Source organism: Astyanax mexicanus, chromosome 13, assembly GCF_023375975.1.
Source record: "Astyanax mexicanus isolate ESR-SI-001 chromosome 13, AstMex3_surface, whole genome shotgun sequence".
Taxonomy (NCBI): domain Eukaryota; kingdom Metazoa; phylum Chordata; class Actinopteri; order Characiformes; family Acestrorhamphidae; genus Astyanax; species Astyanax mexicanus.
In genome coordinates, this window is record NC_064420.1 from 16,012,678 (window position 1) to 16,040,511 (window position 27,834).

A 27,834-nucleotide genomic window follows, 5' to 3' on the forward strand; every position below is an offset into this window, starting at 1 on the left:
ATAAAAACTAGCAAGCCCACCCTAAAAACAAATTAAAACTTACTGAACAGAAAAAAAAATAAAAAATTTAATCATGTAGCTCTGGGCGCACATGAACGTCTCCGCGTTTGACTTGCAGCGCTGTGTGTAGCTGTTTTTAAAAATAATTTTAATTAAATAATAGATATGCTTCTATGTTACAGTGTAAATTAACATAATTCTGATTATATTTCGCTCATTCAATCAGCCCGAAAACAGACAGTTTATGGTTCGGGTTTGGTAGGGCTTGGTCAGAACGTGCACGGGCTGGGTCGGGTCGGATTTTTTGGGCCCGATCTAAGCTCTATTCTCTTTTGGTGAAGCTGTTATATTAATACCATTTTAACGGTCATTAGATTGTTGTTTTTGTCCATTATTTTGTTTAGTTTATATATACATATTTCCTTTGAGTGTGGCTTGGTTTGTTTAATTTCATCCCCAGACGCGTTTTTCCGTTTTTTTTTTCAGTATTACAAGTTTTAGTAATTTTCTTTGGCTGTGTGCAGAATTTCGTTTTATTTTTTTTTTAATTCATTAGATTATATTTTTGTCAACATTTTGGGTTTATTTTCGTTTGTTATTTTTCTAATAATAATAGTAAATGCATAATTGATTTACTTTTTTTTGACGGGCGAATAATAAAAAGTAACGCGATAGTTACTTTTACTGGTAACTAGTTACTTTTATAGTGGAGTAACTCCGTTAGTAACTCAGTTACTTTTTTGGAGAAGTAACTAGTAACTATAACTAATTACTTTTTCAAAGTAACGTGCCCAACACTGGTGCTGAATAGTACTGTACCGTATCTTACAACAGTCCAAACACATGCCGTCTTGAGGGTTTTCCCTGCATAGGAATCATTGCGTGATTATTACAATTTTCTTAATTATTTGTTAATTTGGGGAAGCGGGAACACATGTAAATGCAGTCTGCTCCCACATCGTCTGGATTGATTAAACTCACATTCCCGCCAATAACAATTCAGTTCTGTCCCACGCTGCAAGATATTCTGACGGGTCTCGCGAGTCCCGCGGGAGTGCTGTATACTGTATATTGTATGTGTAGTTTGAAGGTTGATTTGAATATCTTTTTTGACTGGAGAAAGAAGGGTATTGTGGCTGATTTAAATACTGTAAGGCCCTTTAATTTCTTCAGTAATAACATATAGTAAATTTATATTAAACCTGTGTCTTATTTGTGCAGTAGAGCTTTTGAGGAATATCTCTTCGAATACTTAAACATTAATTATTTTATGTCCATTTATAGTGTTTATGGAACTTATAATTTTTTAAAATATTTTGTAAAGGAAGTTGTGGTAAAGTTGTTTTTTTAAGGTCTATTGTTTATATTCTACAGCTGTTTTTCTGCTAATGAAGTCTGATTTCTTTATATAATTTTGTAGGCGAAAGTAAACCAAATACTAATTAAAGCCTTAATTTAAAGCCTTTTATGTTTATAATATAGGTATAGTACAGTAACTCATAAACCTATATTAAAGCCCAGTCATGCAAAAAATAATACTAAAAGAATAATAAAATACCGCAATATACTGTGAAACCAGCAAAATCTTGAAAAATACAGTGATATGCATTTTTGGCCATACCGCCCAGCATGACTATGAATGCACCACATCATTGGCAACTGAAAATATGACCAAATAATTGATAATAAACAACAGCTAACTGATCTTGAGTCATAGTGCAGAGAGTGTTTCCTCTAATGTTAGGACTTCTTAACGCAGCAGTGGCAGACCCACACTGAGTGTGATTACTGTGTTCACACTTGCCCAAATAGATCAAAACGCAGGTGTGAAGTGTAGGCTGAAGTGCTGGTCCTAACACCAGCAGCCATCTGGTCCTGGGAGTCCCAGAGAAAACATATTTAGACCTCCTTCTCCCCCAGTGCTCAGTGCGAGGCTGATCAGTGCAGTGGTTTGTTGGTTAATGTAAGTGCAGAGGAGTGTCCAGCATTAATATCATTAATATCCAACATGAAGTTATCAATATCAATAACAACAATATTAAAGGGTTTTAATAATATTCATATCTGGTGTACAGTTGTAATAACATTATAACATTACTAGAAGTACAATATCCTTATTATCCAAAATGATTTTATAATAAAAATAAACAGGAATGTCCCGATCACATTTTTTGCCCCCAAGTCGAAGCCCCAGTTCGATATCGAGTCGCAGTACAATACAATACTTTGGCAATGCAATTTTTAAAATAACATTTGCATAATTATTAAAACAACAGTATCAAATCATAACATTTTTTCAATTGAAAACGACTAAAATTGAGTTAAAATGTTAGTACCAGTGTTTTGACTATGGAACTACAGGGTTTTTTCTGGGTATCCTTTAAAGTCAGACACACACACACACACACACACACAAAGTCACACACTCAGACTCCCAGCATTAGGACAGTCTGTTCTGATCCAGAGGGTGTCTCTGAACACTCAATAAACTATTGAATGGAGCGATGTTTTGCTCATGCCATTGCACAGGGGGGGAGTGGCTACATTGATCTGATGTGAGTGTGTGATATAAGTGTGTGTGTGTTTGTGCGCTCTGTTCATTAAAAAGTCCAGTTCTTGTCTGGTTCACGCTGTGCGTTCTGTGTGGAGCGTCTGTCCGGCCCGCTGGATCTCAGGCAGGGTGTAGGGATGTCAGGCTGGCTGTAGTCAGGAGCCCGGGCCCATGAGGAGGCGGCGGGTTCTGGTGGTTCAGTCCACCTCCATCCCAGTGTATCGGGCTGCTCTCCACCGCCTCGCTGAAGGTACCAGCGTTTCCCATTATTCTCAGACTGTTATTAACCTCTTATTATCCAGTTATTCATGCAAGATGAATCTCTACCTGCTAGACTGGCACTGTATGGATGAACCGTGCGCTATGAGGGAAGTTTAGAAGCCATTGTTGAAGGCTGAGACCTGTGTGCTTTGCGACAGCAGCTGTTATGAAACGTGATGTATAAACACAATTTTGAACAGAACTGAATTGAATTAGTATAGAATTTAGTTGGCTGCTGTCCATGCTCACTTTTAGTAGTGGACAATGTTTTTTTGTTTAATTAAAATTTAATTTTAGACAAAAACAATGTGAGTAAATATAAAAAAAAAACATTTTTTAAATCTTGATTTCATTTATTAAGGGAAAAAAACCTATGCAAACCAATCTGTCCCTTTGTGAAAAAGTGTTTGCCCCCTTCACATTAACTGTGATTAATCACACTTTTTGGAAAGCTGAGTTCAGTTTCACCTAACTAACCACAACCAGACCTGATAATTGCCAGACATGTAGAATCAAAATATCACTTGCCTGGCATCATGAAGCAGATGAAACACATAATGCTGTGATCTGAAGAAAAAATCAAAAACAGATGAGAAAACAAAGACATTGATCATATATCAATCTGGAAAAGCAACATAATGTCTAAAGTTTTGGGACTCCAGAGAACCACAATTATTCACATTATTCACAAATGTAGAAAACACGAAACACTGGTGAACCTTCCCATGAGTGGCTGGCTGACCGAAATTATTTCAAAAGGACATGAACAACTCATCCAGGAGGTTCCAAAATGAACCAGAACAACATCTAAAGAACTGCAGCTCTCACTTGCCTCAGTTAAGATCAGTGTTAACGAATTAATAATGAGAAAGAGACAAGATTCAAAAGTTTTATCCATGGGAGAGTTCCAAAACAACAGACACTGCTGACCAAAAAGAACAAAACGACTGATCTCACCCATTAAATATCTTATTTTTGTAGTGTATTCATTTGAAAGTAGGTTGAAAAGAATTTGCAGATCATCAGGTTCTGTTTTCGTTTATGTTTTACATAGTGTTCCAACTTCATTCGAATTTGGGGTTGTATTTAGCTTTAAATGTACTTAAAGTGGCAGTCTGTATTATTTTGTTTCTAAACTGAAAGCAGAAGCATTTCTGAGTGGAGAAGAGATCAAATATTGTGTTTAATGGTACCAGTGTGCTGGAACGATCTTTCCTCTTAAGACCAATATATTCATTCTAAAAACTAGGGTGTCGGTCGCTTTTCATGGGAGTTCTTCTGGCATCTTCACACATCTTTACGTACTTACGTCACATATACAGCCTCTAAAAGAGGATCCGGCTCAGTTTTATTGAACATGAGTGGCTGGTGGAGCAATGGAGAGTTCAGAAGGGGAAACCTAAACCTTAGTAGCTCATTTTCCCATAGTAAAACCAAAAAAATAAAGAAGTGAAGCAAGTTTCGAAGCCAAAAATGAATGCGATAGAGTCCAACTAAAACCAGGATTAATAGCGAATTGGCGTTTGAGCGGTGGAGAGAGATCCATGACCTGAAAGGGCTCTCTCTCTCTCTCTTTCTGACTGAACATAATTTGGAATCAGATTCATCCGCTCTGAAAGAAGACCACATCACACCCACCCAGTTTAAAACGATTCTTCCGCATGCTCACTTTAATTACCCATTCTTTTCAGAGAGGGCCTTATATCCCCCAAATCCCAAAACTTACGGACGTCAGCTTTAAGTATCATAAGTAAAATACCATGATTGATTGTGGCGTTAATGTCCTATTACCATATTTATAACGAGACTCTTGTTTAACCCTTTTATAAGATCTGTAGGCTTGCACTGGGTATGTATTAAATGCTGTACTCTGATTGGTGAGCTGCTTTGTGCTGCATTTGTTATGATATGTTGATATGTTTTAATGCACAAAAAACAAAAGTAATGTCAATTTGTACATAATGCCATGGAATGTAGTGGAGGTAAAGTCAAATTTGGAATCCTAAAATGAAACAAAAATTCTCACTTCTTGATTTAGAGGCCATTATTTAGGATACTAGATCCTTCTAATGATTATATATTTTGTGTTGTAGTTAAATTAAAATGAGCTATGGAATACATAATTACATATAAACTAAAATCGTGTATATTGTCTCTGTCAGAAAAATAAGAACAAATGATTTTCTCTCACCGGCCACTTTAATACATGTACCCTGCATGTCCACTGCCTAGGTGTTCAATTATAGACTGTAGCCACCCTGTCCAGCTTAGTTTATTAACCACTCTGCACCCCATTCATCATGTTCTGACAACAGCACCACTGTTGACCATCTATTATTTATGTGGTGTATGATTCTCACCATAACCGGCACACCAGTATTGCTTTCTTACACTCTTATGCTTCACTACTGAATTAAAAGTGGCCCAGTGAGCAACAGACCACTAATGATGATCTTGTTCCTATTGTACCCTCGACTATAGAATGTATCATAATTAGTGGTGTCAAGCGTTTAAATACAACAACAATATTCTGTGATTAACTGAGATTATTCGCACTTGTTCCTCTTAAGAAGCTAGATTTTATAGTGGATATTTAAAAAAATACTATACATAATTCTATACATATTAGTGGTGTCAATTAAAATACTAGTGTAACGAATACCAGGAGCCAGGGAGACAAACGCTGATCAGAAAACACAGGTTTATTTACAGGGTTTGGCAAACAGAGGTGGTCAGGGACAGGCAAAGTCAAAGCTAGGTTTGGTACACAGAGCATCCAAAAACAGGGAGTAGACAAGAGAGTAGTCAAAAGCGGATAAAGGTCGGTAACAAGAAAACAAACAGAACGAGAGGGCTAAGCAAAAGAGTAAACGGTAGGCAAAAAAAGGGTAAAGAAACAGAGCATCAAAGATCAGAAAGAACGCTTTGTACAGATCTAGAGAACTAGATAATATGTAGCAACTATAGAGCTGCACTAGGGGAGTATTTATACAAGAAAGACCAGGTGGAAATGTATAGCAATCAGTCGGTTCTTGAGAGACACGTGATTCTCAGAGTCACTGGAGTTCTGAGGCTGCTGGAGTCTTTTTGCTGAGAGGCTTCAGAAGCAGGCAGAATGACAGTGTCAGGCGTGACAACTAGCATATACTTGTATGTTTCAGGGAAGATAAAGCCAATATGGGGCGCTGGAATAAAGAATGCATGATAAATTGTATAGAGGAAACTTTTTACTTTATTGTAATCATTTCAGCTTCATTGTAAGGTTTTTTAATTTGCTGAGTATTAAAGAGCATTTTTACTCCTGTAGTTGGTTTCTCTGGTGTGGTTCAGTTGATGAATTCATTTACTTGGAGCGTTTCTCCCTCTGTTTGGTTTGGTTTCACACAGGCATAAACCTTAATACAAAAATGCGCACCAATAAACCATGTAAGCACACTGTCTCTTCTGATTGGTCAGAGCTGTCTGGCTCAGAAGCAAGAAAGTAAATATAGGGAGAAGATTCTGTGTTCAAGTGAGTATATCTGTGCAGTGTGAAGCGGCTTTAAGAACGCTAAACAAATTTGCCACTGTGCTTTTAAAAACAGTGTTTTCAATAGAACGTGCAGCGCACATGTCCATGCAGTAAAGGGGATCGAGCAGTGAACGCAACACATACCGCTCTTAGTGTGTAAACAGCATGGAGCAGCAGGGACAGCATTTGTTCATAGCAGTATATTATCTGGCTAATATATCAGAGCTAACTGTGCCTTATCAGCAGTTTAGCTCAAATAAAAATAAGTATATTTGATTGCTGGGTCAGATTAAGACCAGATTACATTCTCACCGCAAGTGAACTGCTCCAGAGAAAAAATGGGTGGGGGGGTGGAGGCGTTGGGTGCGGCAGATTACAGCAGAAGTTGGGGTCAAACTTGGTGATGTAAAAAAATAATGTGTTTCTGATTCCAAATTAATTGCAAGCAATAACACTTTTACATTAAAAGCCCTAATCCTGATACATTTTCTTATCAAATGGAGTGTATACTTTTAAGCATATTGAGGATATCATTAGTGTTTAAATAACACTGACCGAATTTTGTTTAATTTAATTATAGACAGAGTAGATAGTCCACTTAACATGCAGTCAATTACTCTGCGAAAGTTAATGAAATGGAATTAACTCTGAATAAATTTAGGAGAACAGAAAATATGATTAAATTATCAAACAACTCTGGCAAATCAGACTGTAACATCTTAACTCAAAGGACAGACAGGAGGTAACATAGACATGATGTCACCCTAGGATTTCATTTGAACACAGGATTTTACACTTGAAAACAAGGAACAGGGGTACAAAAGAGAAATGGGTTTGGGCCTAAGAAGACTTTTGTGAAACAGGCGCAAAACTGTCATTCTTAAAGTTACAGAACTAAAAGTTAAAGTTGTTTGTAAATTGCTAAGATCTTTCATTTTTTGGGAACGCACCCCAGGTTTGTAAACCTCAAGCTAATTAATAACAGTAAACTTAAATCATGCAGCTAATACACCAAAGGGGAACAACATAACTATCATGAAAAGCACACAGGTTCCACTTATCTTTGGGAAAATATTAGTAAGAAACATTACTATTAAATTAAGTGAGTTATTCTGAGCAGACTGGAAGAGAACAGTGTTCTGATGTATCCGCTTTACATCTCTGAGAGAAACACATATTCATTCATGTTTAATTCTAGCTAAACTCTTTACACACACACAAACACATACACTATTAAAATAGTAGCTGGAAACATAGGCTGGAAGTAAACCTGCAGGTAAAACACAACTCAGTAACATGTCACGGCCTCAAGAGCACAAGCACGAGTCAATTTACTTTTTTCATCCCAGCATAATTTCTTTATGTAAAACCAACAGCAACTCAAAAGTGTACAGTGTACATCATGTACTACAAAGCGCGTAACTTGCTCCTGACTGCATGACTGAACTGGACACGCCGCTAATGCGATCATGAATAATTCATGTGCTCTGACCACACGTTTCAGACATCATCTGTACATGGCTTTTCTGCTTTACATGCATGTGACAGACGTGAACATGCTGATAATTCATGAGCTGCCGCAAATCTTGTGACACAAGACCCAAACACTTCATTTTTCTTTTATTTGCTGAACACTGCATGCATCTCTCTTTGCTTGCTCCTCGAACGCCGTGTTTCTTCAATACTGCACCAAGGCAAGGCAAGGCAAGTTTATTTATATAGCACCTTTCATACACAGCGGTCACCAGCAGCTACTGTTTTAATTACCCTGAGAGTTTAAACTAATGCAGCTGGAGAGTTGCTTGCACTTTCATAATGGAATTCATTCCAAGGAATAAAAAAGAGATTCAATCAGGAGCTGCTCTGCTGCTTTCTGCATTCTGCCCCAGCTGCAAAAATAAACTTTGCGTTTTAAATGAAACGTGGAATACTTAATGCACTGTTTACTTTATTGTTTAGACTAAGACTGCCTGCTCCAGCTACAAGCCATAATGACTTCCTAAAACGGGACAAGGACTTAATTACAAGCAGAAAAACAAAGCAACATCTGCCACGCTCAGCTGACCTTCCACTAAAGCAGATGTTGCTGCTTTATTTGAGCTTCAATCAGCATATTCATCACAAAATCTCCAGATAATATACACATATAACACTTCAGAAAACTTGTAAAGCACTGCTGCTGATGGAGAGGCGGAGCTGATTTCTCGTTTGAGGCTGTAGCACAGCTGTTGTCATGCAGAATTAGCATTAGCCATCCTATAGCGCAGTATTTCCCAACACTGTACCTGATTTCAATTTTTTTTTACTGTCCACATGTCCTGCCCATACTTCCTTTCAGAGCATTTTCAGATCTGTTGTTTAAGTATCTCGGCTTTACTTTTAATACTTGTAGCTATGTACTATATTTTTTGCACTATAAGGCACACTTAAAATCCTTTAATATTCCCAAAAATCAACAGTTCACCTTTTAATCCAGTGCATCTTATGTATGAATTTTACCAGTCAGGGTTAAAGGAGCAGTAAAGCCACTCCACTTAAGTGCAGCGTTATTCAGGAGATTTAAATTTGTTCTCCAGCACCAGGGCTGGAGTAGAATTAGCATTAGCCGCTAACCACTAATTCCCCGTTCAGAGGTGAGTATTATCGGCCTGTAGTCTGCTCCTTACCCTGGCTAGCACTGCTGGAGTAGTATTAGCACTATCCGCTAACCGCGCTCGCTATTTCCCCATTCAGAGAGAAGTAATTTGGGCCTGTAGCCTGCTCCTAACCCCAGCTAGCACTGCTGGAGTAGCATTAGCATTACCGCTAACCGCACACATTATTTCACCATTCAGAGGTGAGTATTTGGGCCTGTAGCCTGCTGCTAACCTTGGCTAGCACTGCTGGAGCAGTATTAGCATTATCCGCTAACCATACTCGGTATTTCCCCATTCAGAGGAGAGTATTTTAGGCCTGTAGCCTGCTGCTAACCTTGGCTAGCACTGCTGGAGCAGTATTAGCATTATCCGCTAATCACGCTCACTATTTCTCCGTTCAGAGGGGAGTATTTTTGTCCTGTAGCCTGCTGCTAACCCTGGCTAGCACTGCTGGAGCAGTATTAGCATTATCCGCTAACCATACTTGATATTTACCCATTCAGAGGGGAGTATTTTGCGCTGGCAGCCTACTGCTAACCCTGGCTAGCACTGCTGGAGTAGCATTAACATTCCTCGCTAACCACACTTGCTATTTCCACGTTCAGAGGGGAGTATTTTGGGCCTGTAACCTTCTCCTAAACTTGGCTAGAACTGCTGGAGTATCATTAGCATTATCCGCTAAGAGCGCTCACTATTTCCCCATTCAGAGGTGAGTATTATCAGCCTGTAGCCTGCTCCTAACCCCGGCTAGCACTGTTGGAGTAGCATTAGCATTACCTGCTAATTGCGCTCGCTATTTCCCTGTTCAGAGGTGAATATTATCAGCCTGTAGCCTGCTACTAACCCCGGATAGCACAGCAGGAGTGGTTAGCTGCTAATGCTAATGCTCCAGCCTAGTGATGCAGAAATTTGGAAATCTAAGCCTACTGTAAATAAACAAAAGCACTTTACTCACCCAAATACACAGTTTTCAGGAGAGAAATCTGTGTAGATTAACATCCAGTGCTCAATTGACTTCCAATGCACAAAAGTCCTTTTTTACTAAAGTTTTTCTTACTTAGCTTTACTTAACTTAGCTAGTCCCCCCTCACCACCACCCAGCAGTAAGACCTGCTGTATTAGAAGATATTAGAGACATTTCTTGCAGCTGTCTAAAGGACTGCCTCTATGATTGGAAGATTGCTGGTCGAATCCAGTCATGCTGCTTGCCACCAGCTGCCAGAGCCCCGGGAGTGCAAGGTGTTGTCAATCAGAATAAGGTGTCTGTGAGCTGATGTATCAGGACCGAGTCGCTGCTCTTTCCTCTCTTTCCTACACTGAGCTTCAGATTCATATTTACATTTTTGTTTATTTCATTTTACAACATATTTAAAAAGTAGTTTCTTTAATTGTATTAGCTCATAGTTTTTATATATAAGCACCATCTTCGAGTGATGTTCAAATGAAGGTAAAGGCTGAACATATGACTATATGATTAAATGTTTATACAAATATAAATGACTTGAAAAAATGGTTCAGATCAGATCAGATCTGTGGTTCATTTCGTAATTGCTGTTACTGAAGCATCTGTGCAGACATCAGACTTCACCCATCAGTCAGGCTGTTTTTCTTTTGTTAGTGCAGCATGGTGCGAGTGTTCGTAATTTGCCTGTATAATCAATAGTCAATTTGTATTGGGAGAGTGTGTGTTTGTGTGTGAGTGTGTGTGTGTGTTTGTGTGTGTGTGTGTTTTGCCCTGTTTGGATGTAGAGCACATGGTCCACTATCAAGGCATTGATGCTGCCCTTGAAGGTCTTTGTAGTGAAAACAAAGACCTTGTTTTAACTTGTTTTATATTCTGCTACATTCTACATACTAATCAGTACAGGACTGTGGGAATTAAAACTAGTTTTCACATCAAATGGAATCTTTTATATTGTGTATTGTAGGTGTTGTGCTTTTGTTTAAAGTATAATTAGGGTAGGAGACCATGTTTTATTATAATTATATAAAAAGATCTTCAGGTGGCACAGAGTGGTCCAGCAGACTAAAGCCCTTTTCACATAACCCGATGTTTTTTGACATTTGTTTTTTTATAATTGTTGTCTGCGCTTCGCGGTGAAGGTCAATAAAAAAAATAGGGGTGTCATGTACAAAATAATAGAACAATTAGAGCCTTAAGAAACTGAACTCTATCCTACAATTACTGTTAAATGTGAAAAATAAGACCTTAAGACTGTTTCGGTCCCTGAGAATGACAAGTTTTTTTCTTTAACAAAGATATATTATTAACTTTATCTGAGAGGAAGGTGCTCCTTAAGGTACCAAAACTATTAACATATTTGAGGCTAGACAAAACAACTGTCCACATTCTCTGAAGAAAGGGCTGCTCTTTGAGCAGTCACAATGTCCACGGCGTCGGCTACAGTGTGCTGCGCCATTTGCGTAGCTTAAAGGGAGGGATCGTCGATCCTCTTTTTGACTTCGAGGCTCGAGACCATGACATAATTTTGATCATTTTCGATTAAATATCGAAATCCTGACACCCCTAATGAAAACTGAGCTTTTCTTAAACTCCTTCCAAGGTGGAGATTTTGTAAAACATATAGTGAGTCTGCCAGAGATCCCACCTATCCCGGAAGGTGCGTGAGTCTCCCGCATTTTAATAGGGGCTCCCTGATGCCCACAAATTATAAACAGTATCCTGTAATTCCCACATCAATAAAAGATTGCTGGGCGATATGCCAGTGCCACCTTCTACCATTGTTAGTTACAATCAAACTCTACTGGGCTGGCAGGTTAATTTTAGCATTTTTGAGAGAAATTGTGTTTCTGTGTGGACAAAGCTATTTTTGAAAATATCCAAATTTGTGTGGATGAGGCCTTAAGAAATCCCAGATAATGCTGCTTCACCATCAGCAGCCAGAGTCCGAGAGAACACAGTTGGTCATGCTCTCTCTCGGTGGGTAGATAGTGCCCTTTCCCTTCATCACTCCCATTGTGATGATCCTCTTGGCTCATTGGGTGCCTATTGATGCTGATGCATTGGTGGCAGTTGGAAAAGAGGTAGAGTCTGACGTCACGTGTTTTGTCCTCACCCTCCTAGTGTTGGGGCCATTACTACTGTTTGGGGTATTGGCCTTACAACCGATTTCCTTTATTAATACACATCACAGCATCCATACGAGCTCTCTTCGGCCCATTCAATCAATATTAAGAGCATGCATGGACTAATGTTCTCTAAAGGTGTCCAAGGCCGTTTGGGATGTCCTTCTCTACTGATGATCTTTCTCTCTTTCCTGACTGAAGTGCTGTCGGTCAGCGAGATTTAATCTCACCCAGGCCCTTCTCTTACAGTATGTACACACACACACACACACACACACACACACACAAACTCAGATCTGATGATGCGTACACACACGCTACTGCTCCACTATCAAGAACAGCTTGTCCAAACACTCCTGACTGACCCACATATGTAGTATAGATGCACACTGATGTAAATCTGACATGCTCATGAACAGTGTGTGTGTGTGTGTGTGTGTTCAGTCAACTTCTGCAATTCACCTGCATGCTTTTCTGAACACACCAAAATAACAGATACAGTATAGTACAGAGCCAAAAGTCACAGGACACGCTTGTATTTCAGAAATGAAAGGTAAACTAATCTGAATCTATACCCCAGGCAGTAATGGGCCTATCTTTTAGGATATGTCCAGAACATGGTTGAAAGGTGCCATCTTTTGTTTCTGAAATAAAAGTGTGTCCTGGTGTCCTTTTTTTGTGGGGGGATATAATAATATACACTCTAAAAAACAGAGGTACGAAACGAGTACTTTTTTGTACTCAAAGGTACACTCTTTATAATTGTACCCTCAAAGGTACAATTGTCACGTCTTAGCCCTGTCTCATGTCTCTGTTTGTGTCCCACGTGACCTGTGCCCCTGTGTTCTGTCTCAGTACTTTTCCATGTGTTTCTCATTTGTAGCTCCGCCCCTGCCCCAGGTGTTTCCAATTCTAGTGTGTTTCCTGTTTGTTAAATAGGTCCCCTGTGCCACTTGTCCTCCGTCGGTCTTTGCACTAACCTCTGTTGTTTTGTCTCTCTGTGTTTCTCCGCGTCTCTATAACCCTAGCTCCGTGTTTATTCCTAGTTTGTTTCCTGTGCTCCTTATTCCGTGTTTTTCTCTGTTTATCTCTAGTTCCCTGTTATTTTCATTTGTTTTCTCCCTTGCCCTGCTCAGTTTAGTTTTCCTAATCTTGTTTAGCTTCTTGTTTATTTCCTTGTATATATTTATCCCTGCCCAGTTTAGTTTTGTATTTATCCAGTCCCTCGTTTGTTTCTTTGTTTATTTACTCCCTGTTTGTTTATCATTAGTACTTCTTGTTTGTTTAGTCTATGTTCTCTAGTTTCACTGGTTTGTTTTGGTTTTTGGTTATTTGTTTATCTAGTTTTAATTTATTTGGTTCACTCCCTTGTTCCTTGTATATATCTCCCTGTTTTATGTTTTCGTGTTTACTTGTTCCTTGTTTACTTGTTATTTATTTATTAAATTATTGTTTATTGATTTCACCCTACCTGCACTTGCGTCCGTCTCCTCGTCTCCCTGCCTGGGTCACCCTCTTTGTGACAACAATATTGGTCTTTACAGGGTCAGATTTGTTCTGACTCTTTGTAATTTCTACCAGCAATAAGTACAGATTTGTTCCATTAAACCAGTCAAAAGGTACATTCAGTATTTGTATCACTGTACTAATAAACAGTATATATTTTATTTGCACATTTTTTATTTGAAAGCGAGACAATTTTGCATCATGAAGTTCTTGACACATATTTAGTTGGTGATAATGTTTATAATCTTTATCTATATTGGCATAAAAAACATGGGTACAAAAAAGGACTTTCACTGAAAGGTGCTTTTTTTGTACCTCAATAAAAGGTACAGCCCCAGTGACAAGCTTTGTACTCTTTTAAGTACAAATCTGTACTTACTTTTCTTAGTGTGTAAGCAAAATAACGGCCAAAAAATAGGGAGGAGAGGATGAGGGAAATGAAAAATCAGAGAAGACAAAAAAGGGAAAAAAAAATATATATAGCAAAAAAGAAAAAGGAGAAACTATAAAAAGGCCTATCTATTCCAGTTTATCCAGTTAACCCACAGTGTGCTGTTTTATTATATGAACAGATGACCAAAACATGTAACGAGTAAAGGATCCTTTTTTAAAAAATCATTTAACATGATTGCACACTTCATCTGTGGAATAGGTGCAATAATTTCATGCTTCATTTCTGGGATTTAAGATAGAGACCCTGAGGATTTCTCACCAAAAATACTCTGTGGCCACATATTTGGACTGAGAACCGGAGGCCGTGTTAAAGGAAATGTGTAGATTTAGATATTGGAGCAGCAGCGATTCAGCACTCTGGATTCTATTAGCAGGAAGCTATATTTGGCTTTAAACACGGTTCCATCTTCCGTGACCAATTCGGGGGGAAGTTGGGGGCACTTGCAGATTACTGAAGTGAATTTTAAAGCTGTTTTCTGCTCTTTTTTGCTGTGAAGACTTTAGTTTATGTTCAGGATTGAGATTTTAGTGGAGAAATGCCAGTGGGTCATTGGATGTTCTAAAACTTTTACGGCATCTTAATCAGATACATAAGTGCAAGTGACGGGGGGAGGAACTTGAAGCATGTGTGAAGTTACAGTAAATCCCAGATTGCTGTTTTCTACAGGAAGAAAATGTTTGGTATTGAAATCCAATACATATTCAGTTCCTGGAAATGAGATCATGTGAATTCATGTGAATTTAATGTGAAGGAGAAGGGAAAAAAGTCTGTGAAGAGAAAGAAATGGGACAACAGCAGTGAGTGAGGGGGTTAGTGGTGGGATGAGGAGGTAACAGACTTCATAAATATTTGGACTTAAGCTTGCCTGCGTCTCTAGGAACTCCTTGATAGCTCCTGGAATGCTGGAGAAGATGAAACTGAAACTTCATGTGAAGCATGTAGCATGCTTTCAGTTTAGTTGCATGAACAGTTTAGACCAGTATAGATTTTGTTAAAAGTATAGTGTGAACAGTAGGGGTGGGTATCATCACTGATTTCCCAGTTCGATTCGATTCTGATTCACAAGGTCCTGATTTGATTCAAAATCGATTCATTTAGGTAAATTTCAGTTACAATAAAAATTGTAGTTTGAGTATAAAATGTATGTAATTATACAAGAAACACTCAAATTTCCATTATTATTATTATATAGACTTAACACAACAGTAACATTCTTTTTTAATATAATTTAATGTAGCTTAGTAAATCGCAATACTGTGTTTCACATCTCTATACGGGTTTGGAATGACCACTATACTCAAATTTTTACGTGTGGGTAATGTTTAGCACGTTGGCCGCGTTTAAGGCTAGGAAACCTGGCTAAAGGGGGATTAGCTTAACCAATGAATTGGCTAAACTGCTAAGCTAACAGTGGATTCAGCCGGTCAGGTCTTACTTTAAATAAAGTACAGGTGAAAACAACACTGGAAAACACTTTAAAACAGTGTAAAATTTACTAGTTTGATAAACACAGGCAGCAGTGAGTGGAAATACAGAAGAAAATTGCTTACATTTGTACAGAAACTCCCTCACAGTGCCGAATGCTGGGCGCTGTGCTTAACTGATCACTCATTCAGATGGCGGTGCTCGAAAAAATTATGGTCTCATGAGATTAAATGCTAGAGGTTAAAACCAGAGACTGTAAAAAAGGTGGACGCCGTGTCGCCATTTCCATTCATTCAATGAAAATGAAGCCAAAATCTTCCGCCATGCTGGCGATGCTGAAACCCGAGTCTGCTCAGTAGAGACCAGAGGAGGGAGAAAGACTGTGGAGAGACAGCCTACTCATTTAAATAACCCCGCCCCTGAGGGCTGCCTCCACAGAGCGCACACAGTCTATGGTCCCACCCATACAGTCATTGGTCCCACCCCGGCTGGTACAACCAGCCCTTTTACAATAACCACACCTTTTTGAATAGAGCTGAATAACGTTTTAAAAACGAATTCTGTGGGGATATATAAATTTGACAATATAAGCAGAGGTTACACTAGCTGTTGCATTTAAATAATGGAGGTAGAATTGCAGTATATTGGAAAAAAACGTGATTGAAAGTTATCTGTTTTGCCATTGAAACCTATGCGGATGGGTGGGGTTACACAGCTTTCTGAAACCGAACAGCAGGGGGCGCCCGACCTGTAATGGCTTCACTTTTGAGAGACGATGCTCTGTCCAGCTGTACACAGTCTATGGTTAACTGTACACATATATGGTGAAAATGGGCTAATTCTAAGGATGGATTCAGGTTTATATGAATCGATATTGGATCATTTAAATAAAAATTTAAATGGAAAAATCTATTTTTTATATACACCTAAAATAAAAAAAAAGCCTAAAATAACCACTGATTTATGCGATAAACATAGCTTACGTAGTTTCATCTATTACAATTAATGCATCTAAAGACTTTATCCTTTTACCCTCAGCATCTTCTCCCTTTCTCTTTCTCTCTCTTTCTGTCTCTCTCTTTTCTTTCCTTTCTTTCACTCCCCTCCTTCACTCATCTTGTCGTAATATTAAGCGTGCCCTTTGTCTTTATGGAGAGGCCAGTTAGCACTCAGCGAATGATTAATTGCTGAAAGGTTGAAGGCCAGAGCCACACATGAAGATAATCATTCTACAGCTCGATTTAGAAACACTGTACAGAAGACATGAAACACCAGGCCGTGTCAATAATATCCATTACACCACAGCATATAGTGATATTAATATGATATATGTGGATAATATCCACATTTTGAAATGAGGATTTGAAGATGAACAGCTGCAGACGACAAAAGGTTAAAGGCAAAGACAGCTTTTACATTGAATCATGTAGATTGTTTAGTAACATAATAACCTAATAATAAATAGATTTTCATTGTCTTCTATAATTAAACACAAAAACATTAAAAAAATATTTTAATATTTGGATTACTGCTATTATCTAATAAAGAGAGCCAACACTGTAAAAATAGACAAAGCTGATAAAATCATTGCAAAGCAACTTATAACACTAGATTTCTGAGTTATTTTACCTTAAACTTTTAAGTTGAAAGAAAACAACCACCAGTTGTGCCGACTAGAAACCTTTAGTTTCAGCTAAAGTTGTACATTCCTCCAAAACATATTATTCAGTTAGACCAACTTTTAGCAAGAAACTCAATAAAGTTAGTTGAAGCAATTAGTTTGCTATAGTTTACGATGCAATTCAATATTTTTTGTTCAGCTGACCTAAAAATCACATTAAGGAAAACTATTTTAAGAGCCAGGTGTGCTCTGACTTTGGCACGTTCGTATCTTAACAGCACAGCACTTTTGTGCTTCTCAGCAGTGAAAACTGATCTGCGCGTTCAGGCTGTGAAGGTACACCAGCAGCTCATTTAAGTGAACATCAATGTTATTTTATTCTTTATTATATTTATTGTTGTTTTTAATAATATTTGTTTAATAACACAATTTTTTGCATTATTTGTTAACACTGTGAAGGAGTTTATGGTAAAATGAACTCCAGCTAAGAGCTGTATTTTACTCTAGATGGGATAAATATTTTAACTCCCACAACAGTTCATATTTAACTCCTGAACAGAGTTAAAAGTTACTTTAACTCTGTTCACGCATATACACTTAAAATGAGTTGATATTAACTCAGGGAGTTTATTCCAAAAAACAGAATTTGCTGTGTATGATTGGGTGGCTGAAGGTTGACTGTTGTCAGGGTTTTAATCAATCAGTGGCACACCTGTATTTCCCATCACTAAGATAGAAACACACCAGAAATGTACCTGAACACACCTCACTTCCAGACCACCACGCCCATCAGTGTAAATCTATTCCTAAACTCCAGCGCTACTTTTATGGCGCGGTTGCAAGACGAAGGGTGTACGATAGGGCTCTAAACCTTCACACTAACCATTTAATTCAGACTTTATCAGATAGTTTTTTATTTTAGGGGCAGCAGATACAGAATAAAGATTGGCATCAAGGTTAATATGCAATAAATTAAAAGCGTAATTAGGGAGAAAAAATCAATGCAGTCACAAGACAAAAATACATTACTCACTTATTAAAATTTAACTCATCTGTATTATAAAGCAGAAAAGTGATTATTCCCCAAGTCAGGCTTGTTCCGGACTAGTTCACTCACCATGGAAAACATTGCCAGTGAATTTAGACATGGATCAGAAAGGCTGCAGTAGGCTGGTAGCTGGTGTGTTTATGCTGCTTCAGTACAGTACAGAGCATTATGATGCGTGCCTGGTAACAAGGCTCTGTTTGTACCCATCCATCAGCAGTAAACATCCTGCCCAGGTTGCATGTGTTGCAAGCATAGCTGTAGGTATAAATAAAGTACAACCAGGAACCAGTGGGTAACAACTGGGTAACCTTGTACTTTCCCAACACTTATGGCGTAACTGTTCTCTATAAATCAGTAAATGCCAAATACTTATGGGGTCCAAGTACAAGTAAAGCGCTGAAATTTTCTTAAATTTGTGTTGCAATTTTCATATAAAGCAATTTCATTTTGCCCTTTGTTCATTGCAGTTATGAAGGCTTCATTCCAGTCACACTCCAGGGAATGATTATTATTATAATAATTTTATGAGTTTGAAAAAGAAGATGAGAATTTGATTTATGCTTTCAAAAATGTCATGGGTGGAGCAGTAAGAAAACATATAGTTGGTAACGTCAGGACTAAAATACAATAATATTTACATATCTATAATAACACAATCAGGAATGATGAGATTTAAAATCTTTAGAGATTTAAAACAAATGTAACCATTAATACACAGAAACCACAAGATTTTATATTAATTGTTAATAAACCCACACCTCACCTGATTTTTACTGTTCTTACTCTATAAGTATGCAGTACTTACCCAGTAGGTGGGTAAGTGTACAGTGTTATACCATTATTAATTTGTAAGTATACAGTACTTACCCTCTAAAACGCGGGCTGAATTATAAAGCGTTACCAAATTTTGTAATGCCACCTTGCATTGCAGAGACTGAAGTTTAAAATAAAAGACCTGGTTACCATGGGAGTCAATGATAGCAACCTGAGGCGACCTTCAAACTGCCTGAAATCACCCAAAAAGAGGTGGTACTGTTGTGAACACGACATTGATCAACATTGACAACATTAATTGGTCTATGATGCCACTCTGAGGCAGGACTGGCTGTCCAGAACAGTCACAGCTAGTTTATCAGTTTATCACTGGTTCAATGTACTAGTAACATTTTCTTCTTCTCACCCTGTGGTGGGGCGCCACCCAATTTCCACTGAAGAGAGCAGAATTTCAGTTCAGTAATCAGATTTTTCAGAGCATGCGACGCTGAAACAAAATAATTAAAATAATCTCATATATGTTTATTTATATTGCGTTTCGATGTGTTAAAAAATAGCTGCGTGAAGTTTGTTCTTCAATTTATTGGATGGTTGCAAAGTAAAAGTCTGGCTTTTATTTGCCTTTTATTGGCTTTACAGACAGCTGTATAGTTTGAGGCACTACTGTACTAGTATGAACTCTCTCAACACACACACACACACAAATAATAAACACTATTCATTAAATATTTTTATACGGCGAGTGCTCTCTGTAGCGCTAATCGAATCAGCTATGCTAGCAGATGGGCTTACATAAGAAGGCTGTTCAGCAGAGAGCAAGATAAATAGAGAGAGAGATACAGAGAGAAAGAGGGGGGGGCGATGAGGCAAAAGGGAAAAAGGCTCTTTGAGGGTTTTTTTTTTCAATTTACGGCTAATGCTTTTCATAAGCACATCTTTAGGCCTGATGGTCTATTCCTAATTTGCTGATCTGTGATTCAGAAAAGCAGCTCAGAGCGTTGTTTAACAAAGGAGGAATTAATACGAGAGAGAGAGAGAGAGAGAGAGAGAGGGAGAGATGCTTACAGTAAGAGTTACTTTTGAAGCAATCATAAAGAGTAACGGTAAAATTAAAATACAGATAAAGCAATCCTAATAATGACATTGATATTCCTCTTTAGGGGAGCAGGATATGGATAAAAAATAGGATTTAGATGTTATTGATGCTGGATATTTTGATATCATGATGTGAGACACAATAAATTAACATCCTAAATTAGGTTTAGGTGTTTCAGCACTTGGTTTGGCTGAACACATTTTTTACAGGATAAGAAGTAGTTTGGTGTGAGTGTTCACTGTGGAACTCTACCTCACCTACCTTATTCTACCACACTGTACCACACCCTACCTTACACTATGTCACTCTACCTAGCTCGCAAGTCCACATTCTGTCTCGCTGTACCTCACTCTGCCTCGCTCTGTCTCACTCTTACTCACTGACAGTGGTCAGTGGTCTGAAAGTGAGGTGTGTTCAGGTAAAATTTGGGCGTGGTACGATTTTGGTGGCGGAAAACACAGGTGCTCCACTGACTGAAAGGAACCTAAACAACAGTCAGTCATCAGAATCGATTCCTTTGGATTCACCATGTGCACTGCATGTTTGCTGTGGAGCACAAACCCGATTTTTAACTTAGCAATAAACTAAATAAAGAATAAAATAATTGTTGCTGTTCCATTAAATGAGCTGCTGTCACACCTTCACAGCGTGAATGCGCAGGTCAGTATCCTCTGCTGAGATGCACCAAGTGCCCAACGCTCCAAAGTCAGAGGACACCTGTCTCTTAAAGGGAATGACGACTGGCACACTGATTGGTTTATTTCACATTAAACCCAAAACAAACCCATGATAAAATAAGAGACTTAATTCATGCCTTTTGCGCCGTTTTGAGCCGTGCAAGGCATATTTTTTGCGCCCTCACGATGCCAGACACAAAACACACCCTAAATCAAGCTGTGTAATCCGCAATTCACTTGTGCTATTGATCACTAAAATATGGCTTTTAGGGTCTATTTCATTCTCATAATATTTATAATTGTATTTAGTTGTTTGTAGTTGTAGTTATGTTTTTTGCTGTATCTTTGTGTAGGAGAGAAACGCAATTTGTTCTGTTCATATGCAGTATTGACTATAAAACTACTTGACTTGACTTGATAAAAATGTGATTTATCTTACAGCCCTATGCATCTCTTTATAATAATTCACACATTGTTCAGTAAGTGTAAGTTTTCTCTACTGTGAAGGCCCTTCATTTTTACTCAGGCCTTCATTTACCTTCAAAACATCACAGTGTTTTATTTACTTATGTTGAAAAGTAAGAGCTAGAAAGTAATGCTGAAAGAAAGACGCAATATCAACATTGATTCAACTGTGAATAAATATTGAAATGCCAGATGTGGAGGATATTTTTCATATATCAAATATAATGATCACAGCAATAACCTCCTAATCTCTCTCTCTCTCTCTCTCTCTCTCTCTCTCTCTGCAGCTGCGTCCAGTTTCAGCTTCTGCCGGGCTGCGCTGGACCACACAGTCTCGGCGGAGGAGCTGAACTATCAGCTGCCACGGAAGACTGGTGGCAACCTAACCTGGCATGACGGCCGCAGCCCCAGAACAGCCGGCAGAACCGTCAAACTGCTGCAGCAGCCCGGCACTGAGGGAATACAGGTATACACACTAAATACAGCACACACTGTGAGATTTTGTGTCAAGTTCAGCTCTGGAAAAACAAAAGACCACTTAAAAATGATTTAACAATTTAACAATTTGAAAGCCTTTAAAATATAATCAAGAGGAAGATGGATGATCACAAGCCATCAAACCAAACTGAACTGCTTACATTTTTGCACCAGGAGTGGCATAAAGTTATCAAAAAGCAGTGTGAAAGACTTGTGGAGGAGAACGTGCCAAGATGCATGAAAACTGTAATTAAAAAGCTGGGTTATTCTACCAAATATTGGTTTCTAAAACTTTATGAATAAGAATTTTCGTTTTTGCATTATTAGATGTCTTAAAGCTCAGCATCTGCCATTTTTTGTTTTCTGTAAATAAATGCTCTAAATGACAATATTTTTGTTTGGAATTTGGCAGAAATTTTATTATTTTATAGAATAAAAGAACAATATTCATTTTACTCTATCTAACCTTAAACTCAGGAAAAACAAGTGTTAAAAACTATTAAACATGCAGATTTAATTAAAAAGCTTTTTACAATATCAGGACATTTAGGCTACATGCACACAGCAGGCTGATCATTTTGGTCATATTTGACACAGTATAGAGTGACTGTGAAAACACATTGAATCTGATATTTTCCATTCTGATTTGGGCCACTTCAAAATGAAATAAAAAAATTCAATACATGCTAAGTTCCCGACAATGGCTACATACACACAGCAGGTAAATGTGACCCAAATCTGATTTTCTCACTAAATCAGATGTTTATTTTAGGCTGATTTTAGACACAGTATTTTCAATATGATGTAAATATGATGTTTGTCTGAACAGTTAACGCTCCTAAACTGTCGCACAAGCTCTGAAGAATCATTCTCTACGTAAAGGTTCTGTTTCATAAGTCATCCATATAAGGACATATAAGGAATCATGTAGTAAAATTAAAAGTGTTAAACAAACTAAAATACTCTGCAAAGCATTTAGGTGCTCTTATCTGGTGTGCTGTTTACTTGGGGTTTCAGAGGCTAGTAACTCAAAATTCTTGAAATGATTTAGATTGACTGACCTTCATTTGTTAAAGTAATTTTACAACTGATGCTCTCAAACGCATTAAGAGGCAAGAAATTCAAGTAATTAACTCTTAAAATGTTCAGCACAGCTGTTAACTGAAAGCCTGAATTCCAGGTGACTCTACTTTATAAAGCTGACTGAGAAAATCCAGCCAAGATGTTAAAAACTGTCATCTAATTAAGAAGTGCTACTTTGAAGAAACTAAAATATAAAACATATTCTGGTGTGTTTAACTTTTTTTTTCTAAATAATTTTTATTTTTCTTCACAGTTTAGGTGACTTTAGTATTAATATACAACGCAGAATATTTTAAAATAATAAAAAAAAAATGCTGGACTTGCTGACAACATCTGGTCCTCACAAGTATATCAGACAAAAACTTACATAAATACAGACAAACAAACACACACACACACACACACACACACACACATCTTTCCATCTTTTTTGGTTTCTTACTTATCCTTCACTTTACTTCTTCTCTTTCTGTCTCATCTCCATCCCCTCCTCTCCCTCTTCACCACTGAGGGTCTCTTGAAACGTCTGCTATAAATGATTAACAGGCTAACATCCTCCGTCTCCGGGACTCGGCGGGTCGCGTAAGAGAAGTTCTGACTTATTTAAGGTCTTCGGGCTCTGGGTCCGTAGTTAAATCAGCACCTGTGATGTTTCATTCTCTCATTGCGTAATGTCTCTGAGGTCTTTGGACACTCTTGCAGTGTGTGTACACGAGTCGCAATACTTTGCTTAACCTGCATTCGGCTCTCAGTAGACACTTACAGAAGTAGGCTGAGGCCCAGAGGTGTGATAAACAAGCCGAGGACAACGGGGTCAAGGAACCTTCTCTAGGAACACCTTAAAGAAACATTACTGTATTTTGTAGCTTTCGCCATTTTGCTGTATCTATATTACAGGTTCTGTAAGGCAACCTGCAACTCATAATGCTCTACACTCGTAAGTTGCCAAAGCTAGCATCCCAGCTGATCCCATAAATGATTGATTAGCAATAAATCTGACAGCCAGGCCAAGGAAGGCCAAGGATGTGTTGCAATCTAGCGGACACTTCCCTGGGAAACTCTTGCTGTGTGTGGTCGAGCATTATCCTGCTGAAAAATGCAAGTTGGAGAGAAAAAATATGTGGCCACAGGATGCACATACAGTGCCCTCCATAATTATTGGCACCCCTGGTTAAGATGTGTTCTTTAGCTTCTCATAAATTGAGTTTTGTTCAAAATAATATAGGACCATGATGGGAAAAAAAAGTAAAGTCCAACCTTTAACTCAAGTAAATTTTAAGGGGGAAATAAAATCCCTGACTAAGAAATAATTATTCTTCATAAAATCACCTGTTCCACAATTATTGGCACCCCTAACAATTCTTAGGAAATAAATTTAATAAAAGTATTTCTGTCACTTCTACAGTAGTTTACGAAGTTGATCAGAGTATGTAGGAACATTTAATTAGTAATTCACAACTTCCTGTTTCCCTGGGGTATAAATATGACGTGACACAGAGGCCATTTCTCTTCAACATGGGAAAGACAAAGGAACATACCATTCAAGTGAGGCAGATGTGTGTTGACCTTCACAAGTCAGGCAATGGCTACAAGAAAATCGCTACTTGCCTACACCTGTCCATATCTACTGTCAGAGGAATTATTAAGAAGTTTAAAACAACTGGAACAGTGGTAAACAAGCCTGGACGAGGACGCAAGTTTATTTTGCCACCACGCACAGTGAGGAGGATGATAAGAGAAATAAAAAGTTCTCCAAAGCTCACTGTTACAGAATTGCAACAAATGGTAGCTTCTTGGGGTCACAAAGTCTCCAAAACAACCATCAGGCGCTATCTACATGCCAACAAGCTGTTTGGGAGGCATGCACGGAAGAAACCATTTCTCACTCACAATCATAAACGCAAACGTTTGGAGTTTGCTAAGCGGTACTATGACTTCAACTGGGACCGTGTGCTTTGGTCAGATGAAAGAAAGATAGAGCTTTTTGGCAACAAATGCTCTAAGTGGGTCTGGCGTAACACAAGAGCTGAGTATGCAGAAAAGCACCTCATGCCCACTGTGAAATACGGCGGGGGATCAGTGATGCTGTGGGCCTGTTTCTCTTCTAAAGGCCCTGGGAACCTTGTTAGGGTGCATGGCATCATGAATGCTCTAAAATACCAGGACATTTTAAAACAAAATCTGGTGGCTTCTGCCCGAAAGCTGAAGATGGGTCGTCACTGGGTCTTTCAGCAAGATAATGACCCTAAACATGTGGCCAAATCTACACAGAAATGGTTCACCGCACACAGAATCAAGCTCCTCCCATGGCCATCTCAGTCCCCAGACCTCAACCCCATTGAAAACCTGTGGGGTGAGCTGAAGAGGAGAGTGCAGAGGAGAGGACCCAGGTCGTTGGATGATTTAGAGAGAATGTGCAAAGAGGAATGGTCAAAGATCCCTCTTTCTGTATTCTCCCATCTTGTGAAACATTACAGGAGAAGATTAGGTGCTGTTTTGTTGGCAAAAGGGGGTTGTACAAAGTATTAACATCAGGGGTGCTAATAATTGTGGCACACATGATTTGATGTTAAATAATTATTTCTTAATGTGGGATTTTTTTCCTACTGAATAAATTCACTTGAGTTAAAGGTTGTATTTTACTCTTTTTTTCCATCGTGGTCCTATATTATTTTGAACAAAACTCAATTTATGAGAAGCTAAAGAACACATCTTAACCAGGGGTGCCAATAATTATGGAGGGCACTGTATATCCCTCATACCATGTGTCTTGTCAGCTCTGACTCCCATATGGACTCCAGTTTACAGCATGCACCCTCACCGGTACTCACACACCCCTGTTGTGATGCTGCGGTGTTCCTACTCACCCAGCTATTGATTGCTAACACCTGTTTATGCCTGTTTGTATACCCCTCACTTCTGTTTGTTCCCTGCTGAGTATTGCACCTAGTTGTCTAGTTTTTGTACAACATGTTTTTGTCTTGTGCCTGGCCTGTGTGTAACACACTACTAGGGGTGACTAACTGTCGTCTATGATGGCTCCTCAGATCATTATACCAGTAGTTGAGGGAAGTAAGTTACTCCACAGCAAAGGCAGGATTGAAGCATTTTTTATTAGTCCTCTAAACAGAAATCTGACCATCAGCAGATCCCAAAACAGAACCTGGTTTTGTTGCTAAAAACGACACGATTTCAGTCTCTAGTTGTCTGGATTTTGGGGCAATTAATCGAAATGACCTTTCTAATTCTCTCAGTCCAATGTTGCACACCCTCTCAAAATCTGTCAACTGCACTAAATGTCTTTGTGTGTGTCAGAGAAGCATATCTGTGCCTGGGTGTGTGCTTTGAGCTCTGCAACAAGCATGGCACACCTATAGGAATGGACTCTGACTGTTGACTGTTGTCAGGGTTTTAATCAGTCAGTAGCACACCTGTGATTTCTGCAGCCAAAATAGCAACACAGCAGAAATGTACCTGAACACACCTCCCTTCCAGACCACCACAACCATCAGTGTAGTTGTATTTCTAAACTCTGACGCTATTTTAATGGTGCGGGCACCAGTCGTGAAAATAGGCTGTTGAGGGGGGTGTAAAATAGCAAAGAGCATTGCGACTCACCTTGCACAGGGTGTACGATAGCGCGTAGAGTTCTTGCTTTTCATTAAACAAGACTTATTAAACACCCATTCATCATACGGTCACATTGTCTTCATTATAATAGTATTTGTTTCATATAAGCCTTATTTTTGCATTAAACTGTTTTATCAAATCTGTGGGCAGTGAAAGAATTCAGAAGTTATTAGAATGCAGTCAATGAAAGAGTAGCTTACTGTCAGGCTGTCTGATGTTCTGTCTGAGAGCGGCTTTAAATAGAACACTGTGTTCTCAGTCTCTCTGTTTCACTGATTGGCAAGGTTAGCCACAGTTTTGTATTGAAGCTTTGTTTCTGTGTGTGTGTGTGTGTAATCAAACACATGCAGATCTGCCAACATGTTGCCATTTTGCGTAACGAATATGCATTTTGACCTCCTAGTACGCCTGTACAGTTCCATGTATCAGAGTATGCATATCGTTTGATTTTTCATTTTGCTAGCTTCAGTCAAGTCGTCACCAGCTTTCACTGAAGTTGATTTCCCTGCTGAGCCACAGAGATCTGCGTGTATATGGAGTGCATTCAGCCAATCAGAGTGCTTAATTTTCACCCTACCACCTATCCCGCCTCACATACTTTTGTGTTTCACCACTGACTCTGTCACAGGAGCCAAACACGGGACAAACAAGAGCGGATACAATTTATTAATTAATATAATTTATTAAATGAGGAATAAGGCAGATAAGAATAGCAGCGTATATAACCAACATACCAGAGTGTGCAGGCAAAGAGGTCATAAAGTAACCCAAAAACAGAGTAATAGGGCAAAGAATGGTCAATATACAAAAATAGGTCAGAAACAGTAGTTAAGGTAAAAGGTAAAAAGGGTCAGAAACAAAAGGGTCAAAACACAAAAGAAACGTGAGGCAAAAGAGCTATGTGAAATTGGTTCAATACCAGGCAAGGAATGAGTGAAAGTAGGTGTTATATATAGTGCTAAGTCCAGGTGTGTGCAATCAGTATGAGGGTGAACTGGAATGCCGAAGAGTCACGTGATTCGGCCTGTCTGGAAAGCTGAGTCAGGTGTATCATGGGAAATGAAGTTTGTTTCAGGAGCATTAGAGTCCGTGGCAGGCAGACAGACAGTGACAGGACTCACAGACTGCACCGTGAATGGGCTTTCTCGCAACAAAAAGAGCCAATCAGCTTGCTGCTTAGGCCAGTCAAGATGATGCATTCTCCCAAAAATTATTGTGATATACAATATTATTGTCATTTAAAGACCATTTAAATGCCACTTATAATGATAACAGAATTGCATAACAAAGCAATTATACTCTTTTAAATACAACAAATTTGTAATTAATCATAGTTTTGGAAATGTATATATCCTCAGTCGCAGTTATTGAAGCATCTGGTATTGCATGAATGGCTAAAATACTTTTCACTTGTACATACTCTATGAGAACAAACATGCAAATAAACACAAAAAACAACATCACAGTTATCAAATATTATTGAGGTCAGGTCCATTTACTGTACGATAAGTTGATAAAGTAATTATCGTGAC

General features: G+C 38.5%; 1 protein-coding gene across 1 annotated transcript in view; it reads left to right on the top strand.

Moving 5' to 3' along the window:
* Positions 1–27,834, top strand: part of samd10b (sterile alpha motif domain containing 10b) — a 122,822-nt gene that overhangs the window by 44,250 nt on the left and 50,738 nt on the right. The window contains exon 2 of the mRNA XM_022677537.2: positions 21,400–21,578. Coding sequence (XP_022533258.1) covers positions 21,400–21,578 — 179 coding nt within the window. The remainder of the gene's footprint in view (positions 1–21,399; positions 21,579–27,834) is intronic.